At 41.8% G+C, this 26670-nt stretch overlaps 1 protein-coding gene across 10 annotated transcripts in view; it reads right to left on the reverse strand.

Moving 5' to 3' along the window:
• Window positions 1-26670, reverse strand: part of RAPGEF2 (Rap guanine nucleotide exchange factor 2) — a 144721-nt gene that overhangs the window by 45231 nt on the left and 72820 nt on the right. For 6 of the 10 annotated variants that reach the window (XM_072120453.1, XM_072120483.1, XM_072120470.1 and 3 more), the window contains exons 5-7: window positions 8984-9059; window positions 8139-8306; window positions 4533-4550 (exon numbers count right to left, since the gene is read on the reverse strand). In XM_072120453.1, the coding sequence (XP_071976554.1) occupies window positions 4533-4550; window positions 8139-8306; window positions 8984-9059 (262 nt within the window). The other 4 variants (XM_072120461.1, XM_072120446.1, XM_072120500.1 and 1 more) reach the window with 3 other exon arrangements.

The following is a 26670-nucleotide window of genomic DNA, read 5'->3' on the forward strand; positions in this document are numbered from 1 at the left end:
CATGCGGGGAGGTTGGGGTCCCCACATCATACAGGACTCCCTGCACAGACCAGATATCAAAGACAAAACATGGGTGGGGCAGTATCCTGGTAACTTGCATCACTATTTGTAGACTATAATCAGAAATGGATCCTAAAAACGAAGATTTACAAATCTATCACTAATATTGCTGTGTAAAACTCCTCTGCACTTGACTAGCAGAGAAATCCAGCTGAAATTATATGCAGACACATGATCATTGTATAACAACTGTTTACTATATAGAAACTATACATCTGATCAGCCCCTTTGAGGAGAAATCGGCACATATTGAGGGGATCTTTTTAATCCCTATTATATCTGGCCCCCGATATAATTCATGGTTAGTGATGAAGGTTCTTATTTCTCCTCATGAGAACACCTCTTCAGATGACAGGACGTGTAATATTCTGACTGAAATCACATCTTTACCTACAGAAAATTCAATGTCGGGTGTATTATTAAAAGCGCCTGGTAAGTGGCAGGTACCAGCCAAGCTTGCACATGAAACGGGATATTATGAGTCTCTTCACAGGTTTTCACTTCACTTTTCACATCAAACTAGGTTAATTTTCCTTGAATATTTCAGTGTGGAGCCTGCAGTCGAGCGTTCACATGGCAACCTCAGCTGCTTGAGGTGCCGCACCCGGCCTGGCATCACACTGCTATTACTACTCTGCAGAGCCCAGACACTTGTCACAGAACACCCCTAATCCCAGCCTGACACCCTAATATTACAACACCCCGTCCCCTTACATCTACACAGGAGCAATGGATTCATATAGGAATATTACATAGTGCCAGGAAAAACTAGCACAAGTCTATAGTGTAACCACTTCCTTTCCATCTACATCAGGGGTCTCAAACTCGCGGCCCGCGGGCCAACTGCGGCCCGCGGGACAACATTTTGCGGCCCCCACCTGGAAACCGGGTCGCGCTGCATGGAGAGGGCTCACGGGCTGAGCCCTCTCCATAGCCGGTAAGTCTTTGCTGCATATTGCAGCAAAGGCTTACTGGTAACACCCACGATCGGTGCCAGCACCGATCGCGGGTGCTTTCACAGCGATGGCTGCCGGCAAAGCTGCCGGCAGCCTCAAAAAGATAGCGGCGCATGGGCGCCGCCATCTTACCCGGGATCGCCGCTCCCCGTGACGTCATTGGGGGCGGCGATCCGTCTCCATGGTAGCCTCGGGTCTTCCGTTTCGTTTTAACCCCTTCATTACAATGTGCTGATAGCACATTGTAATGAATGAGGAGGAAAATCCCCTTATACTGCCATACTGTAGTATGGCAGTATATGGTAGGATCGATCAGACAACCTAGGGTTAAAGAACCCTAGGGAGTCTGAAAAATAGTATAAATAAAAATAAAAAAAAGTTTTTAAAAAAAAAATTAGAATAAAAAAAAATTAAATTTCAAATCACCCCCCTTTCCCTAGAACTGACATAAATATAAATAAACAGTAAAAATCATAAACACATTAGGTATCGACGCGTCCGAAAATGCCCGATCTATCAAAATATAATAACGTTTTTTACAATGCGTTTTACCCCGTTACGGAAAATAGCGCCCAAAGTCGAAAATGGCACTTTTTTGCCATTTTGAAAAATATAAAAAAATCTATAAAAAGTGATCAAAAGGTCGTACAGTCCTAAAAATGATATCATTGAACATATTATCAAATTTCGCACTGAGCCCCTGACTGGGCTCAGTGCGGTAGGAGCTTGGGACCCCTCGGTGCACAGGACGCGTTTATAGAGAAAACACGTCTCCCAGCTCGGGGCTTTCCTTGCGCTGGGAGACGCCATGACATTTGAATCTGAATAATGATATTTTGTAAGCGCATTTTGTGTGGAAAACTTGATGCGGCCCAGCCTTACCCAGAATCTACCTCCAGCGGCCCCCAGGTAAATTGAGTTTGAGACCCCTGATCTACATGTATGACACATACATGTAGTACTGTGTATATAACCATGCCATGGACATGATCACAGAAACAAATCTGTAATCCCACACTTTAATACATGCGACCAAGGCCCTGATCGCTCCTCTGTTCTGACCTCGCACTTCTGTCATTGTGGTTTCAATTGCACACGGATATGTTAAAACGTCCATGGATTTCAATGGACAATTACAACTTGTACCACTGCCGTTAATGGAACGCTGTCTATCTTTTTATTTTTTCAAAATAATGGAACTAAAGGAATTCCTCCTCTATAGGAGAGTGTTTATATGCAGAAGAACGACTGACATCCCCCATTTATTTTCCACCAATCAAATTATTTTTCTTTAAATATACCCCACCACCCCCACCTCAAAGTTTATAGGTGTTTATAGTACTGTGAGAATAGCTCAATATTGCCTTGACAAAAATCATTGTTATCAGCCACACAACTGGTAAGTGCGCCTTATCTGGGGAACATTTATCACCAGCCAGGCTTTTCTCACTAGCACAGCGACTTTATACAGACAAATCCAGTTATCTTACCCCCAGCTTCACAGCCATACTACAAATTCACATCCAGAAGAGTTCACATACTTATCACTCTTATTTTAGTGAAATTATCCAATAAACTTCATAAATGTAATTTTCAACACTCCGTAGGCTGACCTCTCTGTGAAAGGTCAGGACGTCTAGAGAAACAGCTGCTTATGTATGTGTGTGTGTGTGTTTTTTGTGAAAAGCACAGCCTAGCTCCGAGTATAATAAGAATTGACATTTCCCAAGACCTAATAAACATACAAATACACTGCTGATGTGACCCCGGCAGAGGGAGCAACAATGTGCAGCATCTCATTTATTTATACGACTGTAATCCATCACATTAGTGTTTACTTGTAATCCCTTACAACCTCTTCTTTTACAGTGGTTTATGGGACGGTCCACCCCTTCCATTGGTCAACACAATGCAACTACATGGCATATGATCCATGTATTAGTGAGAATAAACTATGTGAATACAAGTATCATACATACATATATGCACACAAGCATTTGCCATCATTTCATTGCTTGTGCGCCAGAAAACTGGCATTGGAGCAGTGATAAATCGCCCCATCAATTTCCATTTAGGAGAAGAGCAAAATCGGTCAGTGCCCCGACTGTGACTGATCCATTGAAAAGTTGTCTTTTACGGATTACTCAGACTATACAGTGAAAAGCTAAGATGTTCTAAGAAGATCCAAAAACATAACTGGGCTTTGTTAGTACACAATGAAATAATTTCTATTTCACACTTTTTTTCTTTAAAGAAACCTATTACAGAGGAACCCCAATATCTGCCCTGCAATAGGTATATTATATAAGCAGGAGCAGCCGAGTAGATCTGCAAGCGGCATGATGTAGGATAGAAGCAGAGCAGATTGATGGATAGTTGTCAGACAATTCAGAAGAACTTGCATTCATGTGACTCCCTAATAGCCCTGGGCGGGATTAGCTGCCATCTAAAAATGCTCTCCCATACAGGAATGGCTGTCAATCATGGAGTAATACTGATACTGTGATTTTTCCCACAAAACTATACGCCATATATACTCCAGTGTAAGCAGAGTTTTTCAGCACAAAAAAAAAAAATGTGCTGAAAAACCCTTATTTGGCTTCAAGTCAATGAAAAAAAAAAACCCTGTGTATTCACTTATCAGACACCCCCATAGGTCGTCTTCTGAAGCTCCGGCTGCTGCGTCGCATACGCCATGATGTCAGCTGCTTGCAGCTGCAAGCGTCATGGTATATGCAACGGCACCTTGCGGGACCCGAAGACAGAGCTGAAGACAGAAAAGGACCTGTGGGGAGTGTCAGAAAGGTGAGTACAGAGTTTTTGTTTTGTTTAGGATGGACAGGGGGCTGCTGGTTATATACAAGGGGACAGGCATTGGCTATATACGGGGGGGGGGGGAAGGTACTGGCTATATACTGGGGGAAAGGCACTGGCTAGATACAGGAGGCAGCTGGCTATATACTGGGGAGCTGTGACCAAGGCATTTCACACCCTCAGCTTATACTCAAGTCAATAGGTTCTCACAGTTTTTTTGTGTTAAAATCGTCTTCCTCGGCTTATACTCTGGTCGGCCTATACTCAAGTATGTACGGAAATCAACTTTGCTCCACCTGCTCTATAAAAGGCTGCCTGCAGATTACACTGCATTTCATGACGACAGGGTCTCATCAGATTGTACATGGCAGACATGGGACACAGTCAAATACAATCAGTGGAAAGCAGTAAGGCCTTGTTCACAAACTGGCGAGCACAGGTCAATATTGTGAGGTTGAAAAAAGAACCATTGGGATTCATCTTAAGGGACTTTTACAGGTATAAACCATCAATAACCCCTGAAGAATGGAGCCGCTGGGAGCTGAACCCCACAATCAGGTATTGATGATTCCACCCAAGGATTAAATTATATCATAAACTTTAATAAACCCCTTTAAATTAATGGGGAAGGTGCCTTTTGTGAACTTAGCCTTACACAGTTTGAATTTGATCTCACGACAAGACATGTAACATTTACAATACCTGAGGTTTAGAGCATTCCTGCGAGCCAAAATGAAATGAATGCCATAGGAAAGGAAAGGAAGAGATGAAGATTATCAAGACATGCAATTAAAAATCGGTATGACGTTCAAGTGAAGGGCTTTTTAATGGGAACCTCTATTTCTACAAATAAGTACACAAATATTTCTGTAAGTGGTACCATGGAATGACCAAACACCATACCCCACAGCTTCTTACAAATACTCATTCAGCCAATCACTGCATCCTGGAGAGAAGGGTGCTGGATATAGTTGAGCACTTGATAGGGTCTGTTCTTGTGATCAGCAGTGGTCCCAACAGTCAGACCCTCACCGATCAGATTGTTATCCCCTATTCTGTGGATAAAGGATAATTTGCAAGTTTGATGCAACCCCTTTAATCTCCATGCGGAACATGTGATTGACTTGTGTTATACAAAGCAACCAATAGGAGGGAGCAGCACTGGAGGGAGGTGGAAGAGATCAGAATCAAACCAATTAGGAGGCAGGAGGCGTGTCTCAGACACCCTGCCGGCACTGCACCTACTGACTAGATGATTGCTTAAAAGAAGAATTACGGGAAGGCCAAAATAAAAATAAAGAAGGTTTTTTTATGCAAATAAAAATACTGTATAATGTATATATCTTACAGGACTAATGCCCCCATATAAAATACTTTATACTTAGACCTCATAACATGAAAAGTCTGCTTAGAGAGTCTTCATCCACACTCTGGAATCTTACACTGCCCATCACTGAGTTATAGGAGCTAAAACAGCAATAAAACTGAGTACAATTGTAAATGGGGGGTTAAAAATTAGCTTTATTGTGCAGACTAGGGGATTAAAATTTTATATTGTTCATGGCAAACCCCTTTAAGAGTAGGATGATAAGGAACGGACTATAAATGGAATACAAAGAAGGGAAGGTGTGGAGTGGATATCCCATGAATGCATCTGCAGTACCGGATGGAGGCATTGGCTCGGCTCAGTAACATAAACCTGTGCGGATGAATCATGTGCCTGTAATACATTCTAAAGCAACAATGGAAACAGCAACATCAGACAAATCTTACATTCCTAAAGACTTCTACAAAAATATCCCGAATGCCTACAGGACAAAAGCACATAGGATGGAAGCAGACTACCGTACTCAACATGGAGAAAATCATGTAACGCCAAAATGCCACCTAGTAGCGGTACAGCACAGAGTGACAACGCTGCATCGGAGAAACCCAGGTCATCAGCCTTGATCTACCGAATAGCAAATTCTGTTCCTTATTTATCACACAGCCAAAAATAAATGATTTGCATATAAACTCCAGCATGTTATGCTAGGACATGGCTGCCAGGGGTGTAAATGAAGGAAGCACGAGTCAGGATGGAGGCTACCTCTGATATCACCTCACTGCTGTATACAATCATATAAACCGAACCAAACATGCAACCTCCCATTTTGGGAAACAATAGCCCTAACCTTTTTGGCCACTATGGTCAATGGAACCATTGTGGTTTTGTTTTGATAAAGGACACCTAATCCCAACTAATTTGTACCATCTCCACTAGGGATCCCCTTCTCTGACCTTATATACACCCTGTGTAATACATGTTCTCTGCTTACATCATCCATACACTGGCAGCATTCAGTCTCTCCTGAGCTCTTCTGTTTTCCTAGGAACGCCTGAATCCTCTTTGTGAATAAATAATTATCGGTTCAGTCACTTCCAGGAGTATTTCCATCTCAACATGATGACATATTCCAACAATATCCCATCATTTTTGATCATGGAGAACAAGCCTCTGAGAAACCCACTGATATTAAGAAAAAAAGAAGCCACGGCTCTAATTTATGGTCTCTTCCAGTACATTAGGGCTTCAGCCATACAACACTCATGGAAAATGGTGAATGGGGCTGGCATCGGACCTGTACACAACTAGCTAGGGGCCATATGGTAATAAAACAGAAGCGTACGCCCCCTCCACTTATTTTATTTTTTATAAAGATCAGTGTTGGTCTCTGAGGTTGCCCCCAATAAATCATTGATGACATGGGTATTTTCTGCAAGGGTCTAACCTATCAAATTCCATGTAGGAACTCCATATATATGTACAAAATCCATATAGAAAATCGGCACAGTTAAGTTTAATTTTTTAGTACCCAATACTTTTAGAGGTTAGTAACTGACACTTTAAATACTCAGATGAAGACCGTAGCAGAAAAGCGATTGTTGCAGACAATATAAAATGCAGCAGGTTTGTAATAAAAACGTTCCTGTATTTCTGAATAGAGAAATCCATGCACTGCCCACCAAAACCACTCCAGGTAGACGCATAGCACAGACTTTCACCCACCCAATCTCTGTAAAAAGTCTGCGGTGTCTGAATATATCCAAGCAGAGATCCCAACCCAACAAGAGGGAAATGACTATAGATTAATAAGTGTAGTTCTGTAAAACCAGGAGGAAAGTTGTAATATATGTGTAATAATAGTTTACAAATCACCTTCCTCTATGTGATCTGGGACAGTGTATACGGTATCAGGGCCACTAACAAGTAAAAAGCCTTGTATTCCAGCACGGATCATGTTATCAGGGGGGTTTCCCATCATCTGGAAGCAATATGAACATGTAATAAACTAGGAGATTCTTTCCTAAGAAAGCCCCATGTCCAAAGCATGCCAGATCCTTACAGGCCAATAAACCATATGAAACCGGAGAAAAAGCTCATTTCTAATAGTTCCAACTAGAAGTGACAGATAGGAGCCTCCATAATGTAGTAAAGATATACCCCTCAGACCAATGCACTGTACCCAATCAAATATTCTGGAATCAAGTATTGGGGACAAGTACATCTATCTGATTAATATGCTTCCCCATGTAGCATTTTAAAACTACAGGTCAATACAAGTAACTAAAATAGCACAAATATGTGTTGACTATGTGACCTCAGAGAAAATACAGGACTCATATTTATGAGGAGCGTCCTCTCCCCAATGACTGACTGGTTACTGTGTAGACACATATACATATCTGCCTGTCATGCAGGTGGAACGCTTCACTATACTCATGAATACAACGGGCTCATAAACTATGCATCCTGTGTATTATTTCAGCAGTCCTAGCAACTAAATGACACTTTTTTGAGCTATTTTTGACTGTACCTTGTATGCCCGAATAGAAGTCACTAATGGTTTTAGGAAATACTGTTCACCAGCTTAGATTTTAGATACTCTTAATAAATCAACATCTACAGCAAGTAGATTACATCTGAAGTAATGATAAAACTTTACTTATAACCAATATACTAAAAACTAGGGACTTTTATTTAGATCCTAGTTACCTAAACAGCATTTCCTGAAACTATAGAAAGGCAATGCCCCACAGTTTTATGATATGCCAATTAGGAACATCATAAAAGTTATGTCATCTTTAACCTCCTAGGAACCTCAGAACAGGATGGGCAAGGTGCTAAGGTTTCACAGCATTTGTGGCCAGTAACTATTACCATAAATGAAAGGTACTGAAACTTACATGTAGGCGCATGGTACATCAAACATACAGTAGATAAAGCAACATAACATTACAACTTATAGTCACCATGTTGTTACTCACCGTGTGGTAGCCTCTCGGCAATGGAGGTTTTCCAACTGGATAGGGTTCCACTGTATCAATAATTGTTTGCCGCTCTCCTTTCTGATTGATCTTTCTAAATCTCCGGCGGGACTGCCGATGGGAAGCTTGTCTCTGGAAATACTCTTCATTTTCATCCATATAGTCAACCTAGTGTAAGCAAGCAAATATAATGTACTCCCATGAACACTGTGAGGGCACTTCCATGTGCAGTTACATACATTTGTCATACAGTCTGTATTTGTGGCCATAATACAGTTGTAAATACAGGACAGAAAAAGCATTTAGCCGTGTGAATGTACCCTTAAGGCCGTGCGCTGGAAAGAAGGAAACCCCTCCCCCATCCATAGAAAACATCGGCGCACGGCCACAGACACGGGGGAAAGATAGAGCCATTGTCGGGCAGTCATTGCCGTCTATGGAGACATATATGCGGCCTCAAATTTTCGGCCGCATATGCATCCCCACAGAAGGCAGTCTTAATAAGGCCTTAACAATACAAATACTTATATTTTCTGCTCCTGAACTACTACTACCACTGAAAGCTGGTTATTTCTATGAGGCAATGAATGAGTTAATATATATTTTGCACTAATGTGAACAATTTTGCAGTGAATAGAACAAGGGGGATTGTGATGGTTTTTGCCCTGAGGAAGGAAGTGGTCCGATTCCTCCTCCTGAAATGCCAACGTTCTCACACTAGCCCAGGCCCACACCCATCCCACAACTTATCAACTAATACTAGGAAAGTGTCTACTCCGGGAAGACAATAAACAGGCCTGTGAGTAAACAGGGAGCAGAGTGAAATAGAGGATTAAAACACTTACCACAATCATTTCGGAGGGTTCCAAGACAATGCATTCACAGCCACGCCTGAAGCTTCCCGCAGATCTCTTGCCAAAGCTGTGGAGACATCAAACAAAGAACAACATTAGCTGCGAGTAGAAATCATATCTATGGACATAGGCCATTTCTAGACAATTAAGGGCACATGGATCAGAAATAAACATAATCTAATTCTTGAGAAACAGCAAGGTCTCTGGATACCAAAGCCATGGCGGCAAATATGGTTCTTGTTCACATGCTCTGCATTTCTCAGCAGATATCCTGATGACAGAACACATATTCCCAGAGAAATATTTCATGGACAGATGTTACTTCTTTACACACTGGATCTTACTGGCAGATTGCCACATCGCTCAAACCCACAGTCAGAAACCTTCTTCATAAAAACAATGAAATAAGAACACATCCTACAAATCATATTATTAAAATCCATCATGATAAACCAGGGACACTTACTCATAGATCCAGGCACCGTGACTGTGGTCATCTTATATTTGTTATCCCCCTGGCCGCCTCCTTTCTACAATCAAACGTTTAATATTATGCTAATTAGCCAGAAGGGCTCTGGGGGTGTTACCAGAGACCACACCTTCTGTAGAATCACAGCCTCTTAGATCACATCAGGCAGAGGGAGGGAGAGAAACTCATGCAGCAGAGGATGTCTCAGCGCACATCGGGAGTGGGGTCCTCTTCACTATGTAACAGCCTATGAATCTGCGGAATCTGCTAACACCCCCTAAAAGCCCTTCAGGCTCATTAGCATAATTTTCCAAGTTGAACATCTCTAATAGACCTGACAATTCAGATAATAGCTTTAAAGAGGTATGAATCACTGGTTGTGCTAATCCCACAGTGCTGTATGGATGTAAAGATAATGGGATTCTCCCATCCAGAGACATCAGATTCTAATCAATTACTGTGGTCTCCAAAATGAAGACTGATTATATAAAGAGGAGTCCAGGCAGAAAGAAGCCTACTAATATCACCCATGTCCTAATAAATTATTTCCAATTTGTGTGGTAAGAATAGAATTCTCATAACGGGAAACAAAGGTTTGGAGAGGTGTTCTCTGTATAGACGTCTATAGAGTGGGATATCATGGGCAATGTCCTTGCCATTGCAGTGCAATTTTGCATCAACTTTTTGAAGGCCACGTATGTATACCCCTGTGTGAATATTTTAAAAAAAGAAAGTACCGTATATACTCGAGTACAAGCCGACCCAAGCATAAGCTGAGGCCCCTAATTTTACCACAAAAACCTGGGAAAAGATATTGACTTGAGTATAAGCCGAGGGTGGGAAATGCATTGGTCACAGCCTCCCCAGTATTTAGCCTGCCGGACCCTGCCCCATAATATATAGCCAGCACCTGCCCCCCCAGTATATAGCCTGCCAGCCAATGTCCCCCAGTATATAGCCAGCAGCGGGGGAAGCCAGAAAGGTGAGTTTTGATATATATTTTTTACTCGAGTATAAGCCGAGTTTGGGTTTTCAGCACATTTTTTGTGCTAAAAAAACTAGGCTTATACTCGAGTATATATGGTAATTTATATACTGCCATAGGATATATCTACTATAAATGATTAATAAGTTAATGGTTACATGCGGAGTAGTGCACCAATAAATAGTATATAGCTGCAGGAAGAAGAGGAAACAAGCTTCACAGATAATTCTGCTGCTTCCAATAGAATTATTTTTGGCGGTCGCACTCGGGTGCCTGGGTGAAGTAGAACATGCAAGCTGCGCTTGCCATCTTTCTGCCGGCACCGGCTGCCAGGCCTGTGAATTGTGTATACAGTCCGCCCACACGCACTCAGGTATATTGTACTGATAAAAACAAGTACTAAGAATAGACCTCCACTTCCACATTGATTGATGACTCTCAGAGCTTCAGTGGCTCCACACACACACAGGACTAAATTTAGCGTTATTAAAACAAATGGCTCCTCTAATCTACAAAGTGTGATAGCACCCCCAGCACCGGGCATGTGACTTACTGCAGCCCGGCCATTATGCCGGACACATCACAGGTCCAGATTAGCAGGAAAAGCCGATTACTGGATCAAAAACATATTTAGCATGATAAATTAGGTCAGAGCTAGCCACCGAGCGAGACACATGACAGATCCTGCTTACTGCACTTTACTGCTAAACTTCACCCTACATCACACTATGATCACATGATAATAGTAGTTCAATGCAAAGGCCGAATACAGTATGGACAAAGCCTATACCCTGTAGGCAGTATCTTAATCCAGTTTTTTGTGCCTATTTACTTGGATTTTTCACATCACATACTGTATATTATGGTTGCTTAGCTAGAAAACAAAAAGGTATCATTCTGAAACTTGAGGTGTAAGAGGGAAGCTGTCAGGGTGATATGGGGCATTAAAACACTAATGTCTTTATGGGTCAGTTATTTAGTGCCCCAAATCGCTCTATAATGCTGTAGATAGGGAACAAGCCTGACGAAGCCGAGGTGTACTTCAACAGTTTCATAGAACCACTGTTCATGGCCAGAGATGCCCGAAAAGCCTCAGATTTATCTCTAGACAATTATAAACCTATTTTTTTTTTAATAGCAGTCATGGACACGGCTATAGCAGAATGATTTGGGATACTAAACCACCAATCCATAAGCACCTGTATTTGGTTTAGCATCTAGCAAAAAAAAAAAAAAACAGGAGGAATGACAGGCTTCAGGAGGAATGAGCACTTATAGAGAGTGCTCGATTATCACTGGAGCTCCTACTTTGGAGTCCGTGATTCTTCCTGTTCAGGAGGGACCTGGAGGGAAGCTACGATGATCGTCCAAATTTTTCTTCTTTTTTTCAACTGTATTGATGTTCTTACGACTCCAGTGTGATTGAATGATGTGGCAGAGAAGTTAGAAACATTTTACAGCCGTGTTGGCACCTAAAAGTAGGTTTTGGTTGTAGTTTGGGCACTTGTCTGAAAGGTTCACCATGACCTTGTAATGTACAGCACTGGAGAGGAAGGACACATAATTACATTTCAGCCTGGCCATACACATACTCTGATAAATGGAGTTGATTAGCTTGTCAATGACTGGAATAACCACCCAATTAGGAGAGGGGGAAAAAAACTGAATAATGGCATTAAAAAGTGCGGTTCACATAGATAAAGCACTGAATAACCAAGCGTGATTGTCATATGAGGGGGATCTGCTCTCAATTCAGACAATGCAGTGACATAACCAGATAGAAAGTGGCTTTTTTAGTCCACACAGTAAATGCTCAGAAATATCATTTTAGACCTGGAAAAATTATTTTCACTCCTCCCCTGGGTTGACAATCTTGCTTTTCACACACACACGTAAGATCCAGGCAGCCTAAACAGGGCACAAAGCCGGCTATTCAGAAAGCAAGAGGGCGGCCGGGGGGAGGATGAAAGTACGTCTGCCACAGAATCTGGTTATAATAGCTGTTACAGAAATGTAGAGGAAAAGTCCACCCATCGCCACCCACCAGCTTGTGCATACACATCTCTTTCCATACATGTTCCCGTACAACATATAGGAAACACAAAATTATACTAATAAACTGGTGGGGGAGGTTGGGGCGCACGCACACAATGAAACAAAGCAGGTATTTGTAAGACAAAAAAAATCCCTATTTCCTAGACAAGTAACTCTCACGCTATAATTACCCTTGACAGAAACGTTGAGGTGACGTCAGATCTCATTTCCGACTAACTCAAAGATTTGGGGCTTGATTTTTACAGACAGAACAGTTGAGCTATAATAACATTAAAAAATGTACGAGTTCAGCTCTTGAGGACTCCGCATTCTCCTTGACCTCATTCTGACAAAACCTCATCAATATGTACTTTTAACTTTTTCGGCTGCTCACTCAACTGGAGCTCCTCCCCAACCGAGGAATCTATGAAATAAAACGCTTATGTTTCTGCAGGTGTCTTTAAAGCAGCTCCCACTCCCTGCCATCGTAACACGTCTCTGTGTACCAGCACAAGCTTGCAGCAGTAATGGAAGGTGGAGAAGGAATTGTGAGCCCTAAGAGCGTAAGAGGAAATTAAATTTACCAGATCAATACATATTCTCACTACTCTCATGTGACTGACAGGACATGTAAAGACAAGGATGTGACCAAACGCCTCAATGCACACAAAGCTTAAAGTTGTTTGGGTTCATATGGAATTCATAAGCAATATTTTTTATTGTAATAACAAGTGGATACTGTATGTCTTGTGTTTCTGTAGCCTTGAAGTGTCCCTCTGTGATAGTTATGGCAAGTTGGGTTTGCCTAGTATACATCAAATAAGAAGAACTCAGAAGTGTTGGGGGGATGGGGCAGAAAGATTATTAGAAGTAGTCAGAATTTTATTTATTACCGGTACATTAATTTTTTTTTGATTGGCGTTTTAATTCTTTTCATTTTCATTACCCAAGAGTAAAAAAATGAATACCCATCTCCAGCACTCACCCATGGTGTCCTCTTTTCGTCTTCTCCACTCAGCATACACATTGCTCCGGGAGGGAGAAGACGAGGCCGGGAGGGAGAAGACGAGGCCGGGAGGGAGAAGACGAGGCCGGGAGGGAGAAGACGAGGCCGGGAGGGAGAAGACGAGGCCGGGAGGGAGAAGACGAGGCCGGGAGGGAGAAGACGAGGCCGGGAGGGAGAAGACGAGGCCGGGAGGGAGAAGACGAGGCCGGGAGGGAGAAGACGAGGCCGGGAGGGAGAGTGCTGAGTTTATTATTTTATCATGAAAAAGGTTCTGCTGGAAATTGTTTTTTAAAAGGGGGACACTGCTGGACATTTCTTTGAAGGGGGTCAAGACTGGACATGTTTTGTAAAGGGGGAAACTGCTGGACAATTTTTTAAAGGGGGCTCTGCTGGGCATTTTATTGATGAGGGGAGGCTGCTGCTGAACATTTTATTAAAAGATTAGTTGCTGCATTTCCCACCGTAGGCTAATACTCCAGTCAACACGTTTTCATAGTTTTTTGTGGCAAAATTAGGTGCTTAGTAAGCCTAAGACAGAGTCTGGTTTATACAATAAGGAGAAAACCTTTAAAGAAAAGGTCTACCAACACCCCCCTCCCCCAACCCCACCCCAAGAAATAAAAAAAACACCTCTATAAACACGGTCAGAGGTTCTTAGAAGAATATGCTGAATGAATAATAGAGCAGGGTTGACACTGTAATATCTGCCTATTTATTAGAGTAGCAGGATTGCGATGCTTTTTCTGCCGGGTGTCTAGCTTTGTACTAATTTCTCTCTGCAGCTTTATATCTGCACAATAATAACACTGCCAGTTGTTGGCTCGAATGATTAAATCAGTGGTTGGCTTTTACGTGATAGCTTCTTCCACTCCCATCATCTTCCTACTTCCATCTATACACAAACACAGAAATAACTTCTCAGCTATCGTGAGTGTAGTTCTTTGTCAGCCCATGGATGGACATCTTACCCCTGACAGAACCTTCTGCCCAAAGAAACATAGTCACTTTATAATCTAAATATATAAAGCAGAAAGTTCACTCAACAGTAGCTGACCCTAAAGCTGAAAATGGAAAGGGCAGAGGGCAAGTATCTGACCTCTCAGTGAAAAAGAAAGGTCTTGAATACTTGATCTTCTTTCACCAGGAAATGCTGCAGGCATCAATGTAAGAAGTGGCTTTCACTGTGAAAATAGCCTCCACTAAACGGGAATGACCTCGTATGACTACTAAATTGATGATACCAAACTATTGGCTTTATGAAAACATGAATTATTTTGTACATTTTATCTTCAAATGGACAATTTTGCCCAATTACCAGGTTTAGAAGAAAGCTAGTAACCAGTCGAGTTAGAGGAGGGGACACACCTCATCCACCTTTGGGGGAGGGGGGATTTACAAACATGGCTTTTTGGTATTTCATGTAAAAAGATTAGGAAAGTAGCAGAACAACTCAGTGCAAGTAACTAGACTGGTTTCTAAGGACTCGCCCATTAGTTTGATTGTTTAGGTGAGATTTCGGAATTCAGCTACAGGATTTTTTTTACATGTAATTATTTATTATTGTTGTTGTATCTACCATTCTTCCCTTATATTCCGAGCTCATACATAAAGCAATAAGGCAGCATATGGGTTACTATATCATGTAATAAGAATATCCTCATGTGAACTTTCATAATTTGAACAGGGTGTGCTCTGTGTGTACGAGAGGGATCCTGAATGAGTTTGTTTCTGCCGAGGGCTTGACAAATAGGTCTGCATAAAATACAACCATATGTTCTACTGGAGGAGCGTCTACCGACATGCACAGAGTGAAGAATGCAGCTAATCAAACTTTTTTGATAGGTTTTCCTTTTCAAAATGCTTTACTTAATCAGGAATTTGTTATAAAGCTCTGACCCCTCTTTGGATCCTGGTATTATTACAGTAGTAATTTTAATGAGAATTTAAAAAACATTTGGAAAGAAAATGAGGGGGTTTTTTTTCTGATAAAGCTATGATTTATTCATACATTGCTTTTGAAGTCTCGTTCTGGCTTAGTTGTATCATTTGATAGGCTGTAGTAAATACCTACTACAGGAATGCAACAGGACAGCCAAGTCTGTTCTTACCAGGGGGGAGGGGAGAGTGTATGACCTCAGACTAACAATGGTGGTACAAGATTCCCTCTCCATTTCAGGAAGCAGATTGTATGGGGGGTGTTTTCTATAAAGGTCTGCTTGCAGTGCTATTCTTTGTGCATTTTAGTTGAGCAGTGATGCACAGTTACAGTCACACCAGACCCTACACAAACATAGTGCATTGTATGCAACGCACAGCCCCCAAGTGATTCTACCACCAACTGCAGCTCTTCACATCACATCATCCGTGCCCCTTCACTGATTCCAGAACAGTTAGAATTTTTTAAATAGCCCCCATTATTCCACAGCAATCCATGCTGCAAAACAGCGCTCACACGTGGCGTTTGCATTACGTTAACAAATGCAATGCAAACGCCTGGGGACAGGGTTCGACTCTATCGCATGTGTATTTCTGGTGAAATGCTCGCAATCGTCAACAAGCACACGGCGTTCTGCATTGTGTACATGTTTATTATTCAAAGCCTCCTTTCATCTAAAATAAACTTTTAAAATGAAGCTAATAACCCTGTAGGACTCTAGTGGGTGTTTCCCGAGCCCCACTGTGCTGTATATTCACAGGCTATTACAATGGCAAATCAGGTCTCCCCTTTACCTGCAATTCCTGCTGCTGCTAGATTATACATTCAGAGGCAGGGGGGATAGGGAAACATGTTCTGCTCATTGTAACAGCCTGTGAATCTGCAGAACTCAAAACCTTCTGGCTTATTAGCATAATGTAAAAGTTGATTTTAGAAAGGAGGCAATGGATAACAAATATAAGAATATTACCACAGTCCTATATTACCTTGGTTTATCATGATGGATTTTGATGTTATATTTGCTTTAAGGCTGCATTTGAAATGCGTTTTTATAACACAACAGAGAGGGGTTTGGCATAGTCACTAATGCATTTAGACTGATACAAATGCAATTGATAGCGAGCACTACGTGTTATGTAATGTTTACATGTGTTGCTCGTTCAATGGGAGTACAATCGCACCAAGCACCTCCCTATTGCGTTTGAATTGTTTTCAAGATGTAATACAAACACAATGGGGGACATTTACTATGGCGTTTCCGACAGCTCTTTGGCGCTCTCACCGCATGTTCTGCACTCCGACCTATTTATTAGCTTGTGGCGCCAGAAAAAAAATGACTTTCCACCTGCTCCGACTCTTCTCCAAAAAGGGGGCATGGCTTTGGCAATTAATATGTGTCGTAAACTGGTGCTGTAAATTGGCGGAAAGTAGACCAAAAGAAATTTGGTCTAACAAAGTTACTCCCGGATACTTAGGTAGGATTTTCAAGTGGCTTATAGGGCATCAACCACCAGGCTCATTTGCATACAGTCACTCATCCTGGTGGTAGATGTCCTTTAAATGAAACCTACCAGCGCTGAAGCAGCTTCTGCTATAAACTTTAAAAAGTGTTAAAACCGCGATACAGCGGTTAATAACACTAACGAAAGTAAGCACCGGCACCAGCTCACCCTGAGCTGGTGCTCGGTAGTTACAGCTTACACCGACCATTTGAAATGGTAGGTTTCCTTTAAGCCTCCTGATGCATAAGAGGGCTGCCAAGCAGCGTAAATCTCTATGCCAGGTCCTACCTGGTGTATGCCACAGCCTGTGAACGGGCTGCAGCATGTACACAGCCCACTCTGCCGCCGGCTGTGCATCCCTTCATGTCCCCTTGGCATTGGGGCTGGCGTAAAGGGGATAATTATCACAATGTCTGCAGGTTTATGAGGCATAACAGTTTTAGGGTTTCTATGCCAGTTTTCTTGGGTAGAAGCCCTGATAAATGTCCCCAATGAAGAAGAAGCTGGGAGTTTTCTTCACTTGCCTTAGGATTCATGGCATTACTCTTATTACATAACTGCATGACGGCCTGTACGAGGTCTGAAGACATGTGACAATACAGAAATAACTCTTTATTTTCACAGTTATTTATTCTGGAGCTGATGGGAATTTTCACATCAAAACTGTTTGACAAGAATTACAAAAAGCTGAACATTGTTTGCCAAGCAGATTTATCAACAATCCCTTTTCCAGGTGTGGCTCTATTCACAAAGCACTGAATTTAAGTATAGAAAGAAGAAAGCACCTTTTACTTATCTCATTAAAAGAAGTGAAACAACTTAAAATATTGGCTGACAGTATACTGGAATAAATGCCAAGTTATACGGAATCATTTCACAAATCTGCTATCCAATCTGTTCCTGCTCTATAACATGCTGCCTGGAGAGTGTTTACTATGTACAATCTGCTCAGCTCTTACTGCTCTATAACATGCTCCCTGCAGACAGGGCACTACATTCAATCTGCTCAGCTCATCCTGCTCTATAACATGCTCCCTGCAGACAGGGCACTACATTCAATCTGCTCAGCTCATCCTGCTATATAACATGCTCCCTGCAGACGGGGCACTACATTCAATCTGTGCAGCTCATCCTGCTATATAACATGCTCCCTGCAGACAGGGCACTGCATACAATCTGCTCAGCTCATCCTGCTATATAACATGCTCCCTGCAGACGGGGCACTGCATACAATCTGTGCAGCTCATCCTGCTATATAACATGCTCCCTGCAGACAGGGCACTGCATACAATCTGCTCAGCTCTTCCTGCTCTATAACATGATCTCTGCAGACAGGGCACTGCATACAATCTGCTCAGCTCTTCCTGCTCTATAACATGCTCCCTGCAGACAGGGCACCATATACAATCTGCTCAGCTCACCTTTATAAGGTGTTGCCTGCAGGTCAGGCATGAAATGAGACTACATTTAGCATCCTAGCATTATAAATATGTAGATGTGTATTAATATCATCCTTGTGGCTACTCAGCTGCTTTCATGGTTGATCGATAATCCCATAGACAATGACCAGCAGACCTACTACACAAATGACCGGACAAAGAGGCCTCAAAACTTGTGTGAACAAGCCTATACTTCACTTCAATCCCAGAACAGATCTCAAAGTCACCTACAACTAAAGCAGCCAATTATAAAGAGTAATTAGGAGGTAATCAGTGAGTAAATAACCAGTAACGGCTGCAGTTTATGTGAATGAAAATGGGGGTGCAAAAGTGGAGATACAACAAAGAATTCATGTTTAATCCAGTTTTCATATAAGAGATTATTACCTTCTTTCCACACTCTTCACAGCAGCTGCCCTGCCCTCCTTACAAGACGCAACAAGCAGCATGATTAAGGGAAGGCCGGAGAGCCGAGGAAGACTGATTCAAGGAGCAAATCCTTTCACTGAGCTGCTGCAGATCTGCGCTTCCCTCAGTTTCATTTTGTCTATTCCTTGTTGTAATGCAAGACCCCGTTCACATTCAACACTGCAGCTGTCAGATGTTACATCTTAGTGAGCAGGGATTGAAAAAAAAAATCCTATTCATAATTGGCAAAATGACTCTATGGCCAATGGGATTCAGCACTTGGTATTTTGTGGTTGGTTTTTCCAAGCTGTTTCCCAGCAGATCTGAGCACAATTGTTTATGGAAGGTTTAAATACAATCAAGATATTATTTGTATTATGGTAAATAAAAAAATTAAACCTGAATGTAAAGCCCTGAATGGGTCCAGACTGCAGTATTGCCAGATCAAAAGGTGAATTTATCAAACTACATATGAAGAAAATGTTGACATTTGGGGATATTAGGAAGACTCCAACTTTATGGGGAATTAAATTCCAAGCAACTCCACACTATGAGGAGCAAGGGAAAGACACCTGATTCTCCTACCACATATACCGGTATATATATTAATTTGAGGGTAAATAAGCTATAACACTCCAGTTTAGCGCCATATATTTGCAGTATGAGGTGACCTTTGCACCAGAGGCCACACTTTTAAGATACTGTGAACTGCTAGGAGTTCAGGGTTCAGCAATGCAGCTGCACCTTGTCTTAGCAAATAGTTAACATATTATAAACCGATACAGATAATGCAAGGGAAGTTTATTCTGTAGAAAAAAAACTTAATAAATTATGCATTAAATCTCTGTATTGCATAAAGTTTGGGATATTAAAGGGAGGTCACATTGGTCCCCACCCGTCTAGCACCTCTCACCAATGCAGTTATTTCATATAAATTCCTTATGACCCCTAAAAGCCCAGAATTCCCTTTCAACCTTGAAAGTAAGTTTTGCAAATCACGCATAACCCAAAAAGTTTATGAGACTCTCTAGGACAATATATTCCATAAGCAATAGCAGTGATAAGGAACATTCAGGGTATTACACATAAATGAGAACTTACCTCTGTATATGCTCTACAGCTGTAGGGTATTTCATTAGCCCCTAAAAACTATATACATAGGGAACAAAAAAAGGGGGTGTATTGATAAAAAAAAAAAAGAATTTCCCCGCTGCAAATCTCCTACTACCTACATTATAAGGTTCTGTACAATCCTGGATAGTGGGTGTTCTACCACAGTTCTGAAAGTTATTATCCAGAGAACACAGCAATCAAATAAGTTCCATGTTGAGAAGAGGAAATATCAGACACGGCTTCCAAATAAACTGGAGGACAAACGCAATCCAAGCCCTTCCTTCAAAGCCGTCCACGCCGGACCCCGGAGAACTAAGCATTGCAAGCAGAGTCTCCCAGAGATGACGTCTCCAGGAACATGGAAGGGCATCCAAGATTCTCTCTACTTTCTGCAGCCATAGAGATAATGAAATGTCTCTGTATGTAAATCTTCCCACAGAGAGCAGGGCGTTGCTGTGCAGCTGCTTTAAAGCTAGTCAATCCTGAAGGAAGCAGTGGTGTAATCCAGAAGCTACTACTACTGGATGTGCTGTCACCACTGCTCCCTACTCAGGGCCTCCCATTTCACATTCCTCCTCTGCACGTCAGCTACAGCCGGAATGTCACTTCTCAGGCCTGGAATGTAAACTTGTTCATCATCACCAGTGTTCATGGATCTGTGTCCCCCCAACCCCCACTGCCTGCCAGGAGGAGGAGGAGGGGAGTATCTACTTAGCACCTCTAGTCAGGGTGGGACCTGGGAGGCAGAGCCATGGGAGCTCTTCACACACCTGTGCTGGAAGTGTTACTGGAGCTGAGAGATTACAGAGAAATGCATTAACCCTAATCTGCCAGACACTCTCCTGCTTCCCTGGTACCTCAATATGTGTGCAATAAGCACAGAGGAACATACATAATGATGAACCTCTCATTCCGCTGACAGAGACAGAAGCAAGACCCATCTAGGTTATTTTTATCTAAACCTGGCCCCTTTATAGAGCTTTACCAACCACTGATGCTAGGAATAGGCAAGGATACAGCATACAATCCAGAATCCGGCAGATGTTACAAGACATCTATTCTGCACACGTTCAGGTATTTTGGATGCGTGTTAGCAGCTGTGGCTTCAATGGCTAGCACACATCTCCATTCACTGGGTCATATTTTTGAGAATAGTTTAGAATTATTGGGTAATGTTATGTGCCCAGGTCTCCAGTTGTAGGTGTTGGTCTTTTTAGATGGAGTCTTTAGGAGTGAATATATTCAATACATTGAGATATCACAATTTCTAGGATTACTGTCAGTCATTTTGGGTTTGGGTCTTTATCAGTGGACCTCACCCTCCAATGACACACAGGCCTATGATATGCACAATAGCTCTCTTCCATACACATGTAATATAGCAATCCAAATGGGCATAATGTGGTCATTTACTGATACTTTTATCCGCTGAAATCTTTGGTTTCCAGTGATCATATAGAGCAGACATGTATCCATACTGGAAGGAAGCTCTCTATGGATCTCTTCACACAGCAGCTGCTCTACAAATAGGTTTATTCCTATGCTACTACTGAGAACAGATTGACTGTCCACTCTCAAAGGCACCACCTATGTTGTATATATGAAGTGCACATCTAGAACTACAACTTTTTTCTATAAAGGGACCCGATACTCACACCCGCCTGCCATGGCCCGGGCTGCTGCAGCGACTTGTTTTGCCTGGTGGCAGGATACAGCATCATGTTATAATACAGGGGAGAGATAACATGGAACCTGAGCCATCCCAAAGCCAGCGTTACATTCCTCTATTATCTGATAACCAGAACTACATGTGGGGACAAGCCTAGTCGCATACAGTACAACTCCCACCACTGTCTATGTGACACAATCCATTATGCATTTGTATAATATACGCACACATACACTATTGCCTTTCACCAGTGCCTATTGTTATCTGTATTTACCACTCATGGTCCCCTGCAGTGCCTTTCAAACCATAGATTTTGTACATCCAATTTTCCCTCTTACTATAACGGACTATTGATGGCTATAAATATTAGATAAATGTCAATTTCATCAGGAAACATCAACCATCTAAGGCAGTTATGGAAAACCTTTAGAGACTGAGTGCCCAAACAACCAAAACCAACTTATATATCTGAAAGTGCCAACATTGCAATTACAGTAGTAACATATTGCTCCTTCCTTGTCGCAGCTTTCAATCATATTGTTGTCCCAAGGATCCCTTGAACACAAAGAATCGTGGGGTCTGGAGCAGGAGATCTAATAATGATCCAGTTCTGTCTGCATCTCCGAACTCCTTAAGTTGTCCCAGGCAGCCAAGGATGTGTTGCTTTAAAATGGCGCTGGGTTTACCTGGGACTGCAGGAGGAGGTCCTGTGTTCTGTCTGGTGAACTCTGTGCTTGGATGGAGAGCTGTATGCCCAACATAGAGTGTCACCTCCACCACCACTGATCTAAGCTGTACATGTGATAAGGTCCAAAAAGACGACTCACTATCCAGTAAATGTGAACAAAATCTGTGCTTTATTTTATTTTCGGGTGTGCATGTTCAGTAAAAACATCCGGAAGTCTATGCGTTTCAGTTGGTATTACCACCATTCATGACCGATTATGATTATGGGTGGTAACACCACCTGAATGGCGCAGACTTCTGGATGTATTTACTGAACATGCACACTTTAAAAAAAAGTAAGGTACATGTTTTTTTACATTTGTTGGATCGGGATTCCTTTTTTTCTAACCTTCAGCAGAGAGGAGATCCGTGCAAAGATAAGAGACTGTTCATGGGTAAGCTGGTCCTCTTGTACATATATGTACATGAGATAAGGGGCTACCTGGGGAGTCTAGCGGCAGATCTACCCACAGTCAACACAAGGCCTAAGCTGCACACACATGTGGAAGTCAGGAGAGATAACCGACAACTATGAAGTGTGTCCGAAGAACATTAAAGTGGATGTACACTGCATTGCCTTTACACCAGTACAGTATCTAGTGCATATATCCACATTCACCTAATGACTTTCCTAATGGCAAGTAACACATGTGGCATTTAGGTGAACGTATTTAAAGGTGGAAATTTTCTTTTTTTTTTTTTTTTTTTTTAAAGTTTAATGCTTGATGTGGGTTAATTGACTAGATCCGTTCCTTAGTATTCAAGAAAACGCAGTGTCATGTTGGATTTTGGTTCTTGCTTTTAAATCTTGTGCTCCCTGCTGTTTGTGCGTGTGATTGAATGAGTTAAAAAAAAAAATGCAATTACAAGCGCACCTCCTCAACACAATAGACAAAACCGCAAACTGGAGACACTAAATTGTGAATCCCATTTGAAGACAAATGAAGCAAAGATGCTGCGTCTAAAAAATGAATTTAAAAAACACCACTTGTGTCAACAGCCTCTGTTTTTGTGCGGTTTCATACAAAAGAAGCAGCATATACATCTGTAAGACTTTTCCATTCAGATATATTCAGTTTATGGACTCATCCATATTCCGATAGTGTCATTAGTAATGACGCTGCTATGTTCAGCCGGTCCTCAGCAGCGGGATCATACGAAGGGTCCAGCCTCAGATCATCCAACTTAATTAATCTCCACTGTAAAGGAGAAATGAGCAAAAAGACTAAACGCTGTGGATGCCTGTAGAAAGACATGCAGTCGCATGCGTCACCCCTTCTTCCTTAGCTTGTAAGCCAAGTCCCTTCTTTCCTATTGTTATTGCGCTGTAATGTCTGATTTCCTTTGTATATGTACTCCATGTTCTGTAAAGCGCTGCAGAATATGATGGGGCTATAGAAAGATTTCTGGGACTCTCCTGTTCTTCTGAATCGCAGAATTTTACAGTCTTTGTATGAATATTAGCCCAGTGTTTATACTTCCTACACAACAGGGTGAGGCATATAATGGATCAGCACAGACACTTTCCTGCATGTGGAAGGAGGAGGCCGCACTCTTCAAACATGTATTGTTCAGCTGAGAAGAATGGGCGCTTTTGCTGATAATTTGAATGACATGTAAATACAAGACATAATAGAGGCACAATCCACCTGCACAGGTAACAATGATCTGTGCACTCAATAGAGCGCCAGCTTATCAGTAATCTGCATCCATATGATCCAGGAGGGGTGGCCCTATAAAGAAAGACACACAACTATACTCCAATTTCACTTTTATGTGGATCATTAATGAACAATGTTATCCTTATGCAAAAACCCTTAATGACCAGCGGGAATGAGTTCTTTACTCAAGAACCCAGATACATAATACAAGGCTTCCCAGATATCCAAAGCCAGCTAACGTAAAGAAAACTGTATTACACAACCACAGGACTACACATCATCATATGAGATTTTTTGAATTAATGAACGCCACTTATGATACTGCGGTTGCGTTCACACGTAGCAGAACAGAACAGAGCATGCTTCACTTCAAATAAATGGCTTAGAAAAGTCACCCGACCCACTGCAGAAGTCGTCCAAGAGTGAGCCTGCCACAAATGAGCATTGGATTGCCATACATGTAACATCAAGGATTTTATATGAATGGAAGTTGTAGAAATCATTATCTTAAAGGGGTTTTCCAGAAATTACTATTGATGGTCTATCCTGGGTATAGTAGAGAAGAAGCACTGCCACAAAGTCCCCATGTTTACATGGTGCTGAGCAGCTGGGGGGCAGGTATGGACCTCCTGCAGATCACTTGTCTGTCCATAAGCCATCAAAAGGACTTGCACTGAGGCTGCGTTCATATTTGGCGTTTACATTGTGCTTTGAAACGCAATAAAAAACAGCTGAAGAGAGAAGATTTGCCTTATAAAATTGATTAAACATTTGCGTTTACAAAAGGCATTGTTAACAGAATTCACTAACAAAATACAACAGTTTATATGATGTTAACAGTTTATAGGATGACACACAAATGTACCGGATGTAGTGTGCTCCAGTGCGAAATGGCCTTCATTTATGTTTATTGTGATGTCCTGCACTTTTTGTCCTACTCTCCCCTTTGCTTGAATGACATGTCGCCATGCTTTGGTGAGTACCGGTATATAACAATAAACAGGAAGATCTCAAGGTGGTGAGTGCCATTTCTTTTTTCTTCTACAAGGCAGCAAGTTTATATAATGTTAACACTGCATTTTGTGAATGCAAATTTTAGGCAAATAGGTTCCATAGGTTTGCTCTTAAGTTGAAACTGTATATTTAATAATTGTAGATCCAGGAAAAAAAAAAAAAAACTTACTGCCCCAATGAAAATCGGAGTTTCAAAATTTTTTGCTATAATGGGACTAGGGATGCTCAATAAAGCTCCATTACAGACACCTAAGGGTGATGCCACACGTGGTGTTTTGAACCCGTTTTTGGTCCGTTTTCTAAGCAATCCGTTAAAACACGCTTTTTTTTGTTTTTGATTTTTTTACACGCATGTGTTTTTGACCATTTTCAATCAAGATAATTGGCAAAACCTGTAAAAACGCATGCATTTAAAAAAAAACACATGTGCTTTTTAAATGGAATGCTTAAAAACGGACCAAAAACGGGTTCAAAATGCCGTGTGTGGCATCACCCTTACCGGTAATCACTGCAGCCTGGGACTAAAGTAAAGTATACAGAGAGCTTCACCAGAGGTCACAGTGGGCAGAGAGGTTCGTCTTTAACTAGAGGTCGCCTGCAAGTCGGGTGTCCTTAAGTAGGGGACCGCCTGTATTCAATTAGGCGAATCTCCTCAGCTGTTGTATTATGTTTCAAAATGCAATGTAAACGCCATGTGTGAACGCTACGTTAATGGGCTAAATCTTCATGTATTTGTTTTGTAAAGGTTGTACAAGAAAGAAATGAACGTTCCAGGAAGATATAATTTCAGAGAGGCTGATGAGAAGTTACTAGCGTACATTAAATCCATTGCACAGAACCTGCAGCTTTCCCCCAGAATTATTCCTCTGCATGGGAATAGGATTTCTACCTCACATCTGTAGAGAGCATGTGTCCTTACGTTCATCAGAATGACATGCGGGTGTCTTAGTTTAGAAAAAAAACATTTATTCTGAAAAACAAAATCCCACCGGAAACATTCCAGCCCTGCTGCCTTCCCGTCACAGCAGTAGAGCGGCTCCTTACAGAGGAGACGTCGTGCACATGCTGCACATACAGGGCCACCACATACCATTTTCATGAGTTGTATGACAGCTGCTCATTATCACGTCTATGTAGAAGGGTAAGCATGGCTGCCATCGCTTACTACCTCCAAGGTCAAACTGCCTAACCTTCAAAATAGTAATTACATCCAAAAAACGGCATGTAAGATTGAGATAGCTTATGCTGACAGGGTAACACAAGCTGCAACTCCAAGTATACAATGCACCTTAAAGTTATAGAACAGGAAGAGAAGTGCAGATAAATCAAGAAAAAAAGAACAAGAATACAAGCGCGACTGGTACAAAAGAGTTGCAAGTATCTATAAGAGAATGTGGCCTAATTTGCTATGCAGAGCACAAAAAGTAGTAAAAAGAATCCAACTAATAGAAGGTGCACAGTTATCACGCCGCACACTTACATGCACAGTCCGTTGAAACAGAGCGGTCACTGGTTGGATCCCAGAGACAGTGCCCTGGACTGAAGTCCTTGCATCATAGCGCGACAAACTACAGTAAACAGTTATTGCCTGCACTGCTAAGTTCAGCCAATAGGACAGAGTTGGGCTGTTTTAAACTGCACCAGATATCCCAACCTTTCCGCTGCTGACTTATAAATAACGTGTAGTATAGAACGGTCTAGTCGTACTTTGTACCA

This window comes from Engystomops pustulosus, chromosome 1 (assembly GCF_040894005.1).
Source record: "Engystomops pustulosus chromosome 1, aEngPut4.maternal, whole genome shotgun sequence".
Lineage (NCBI taxonomy): Eukaryota > Metazoa > Chordata > Amphibia > Anura > Leptodactylidae > Engystomops > Engystomops pustulosus.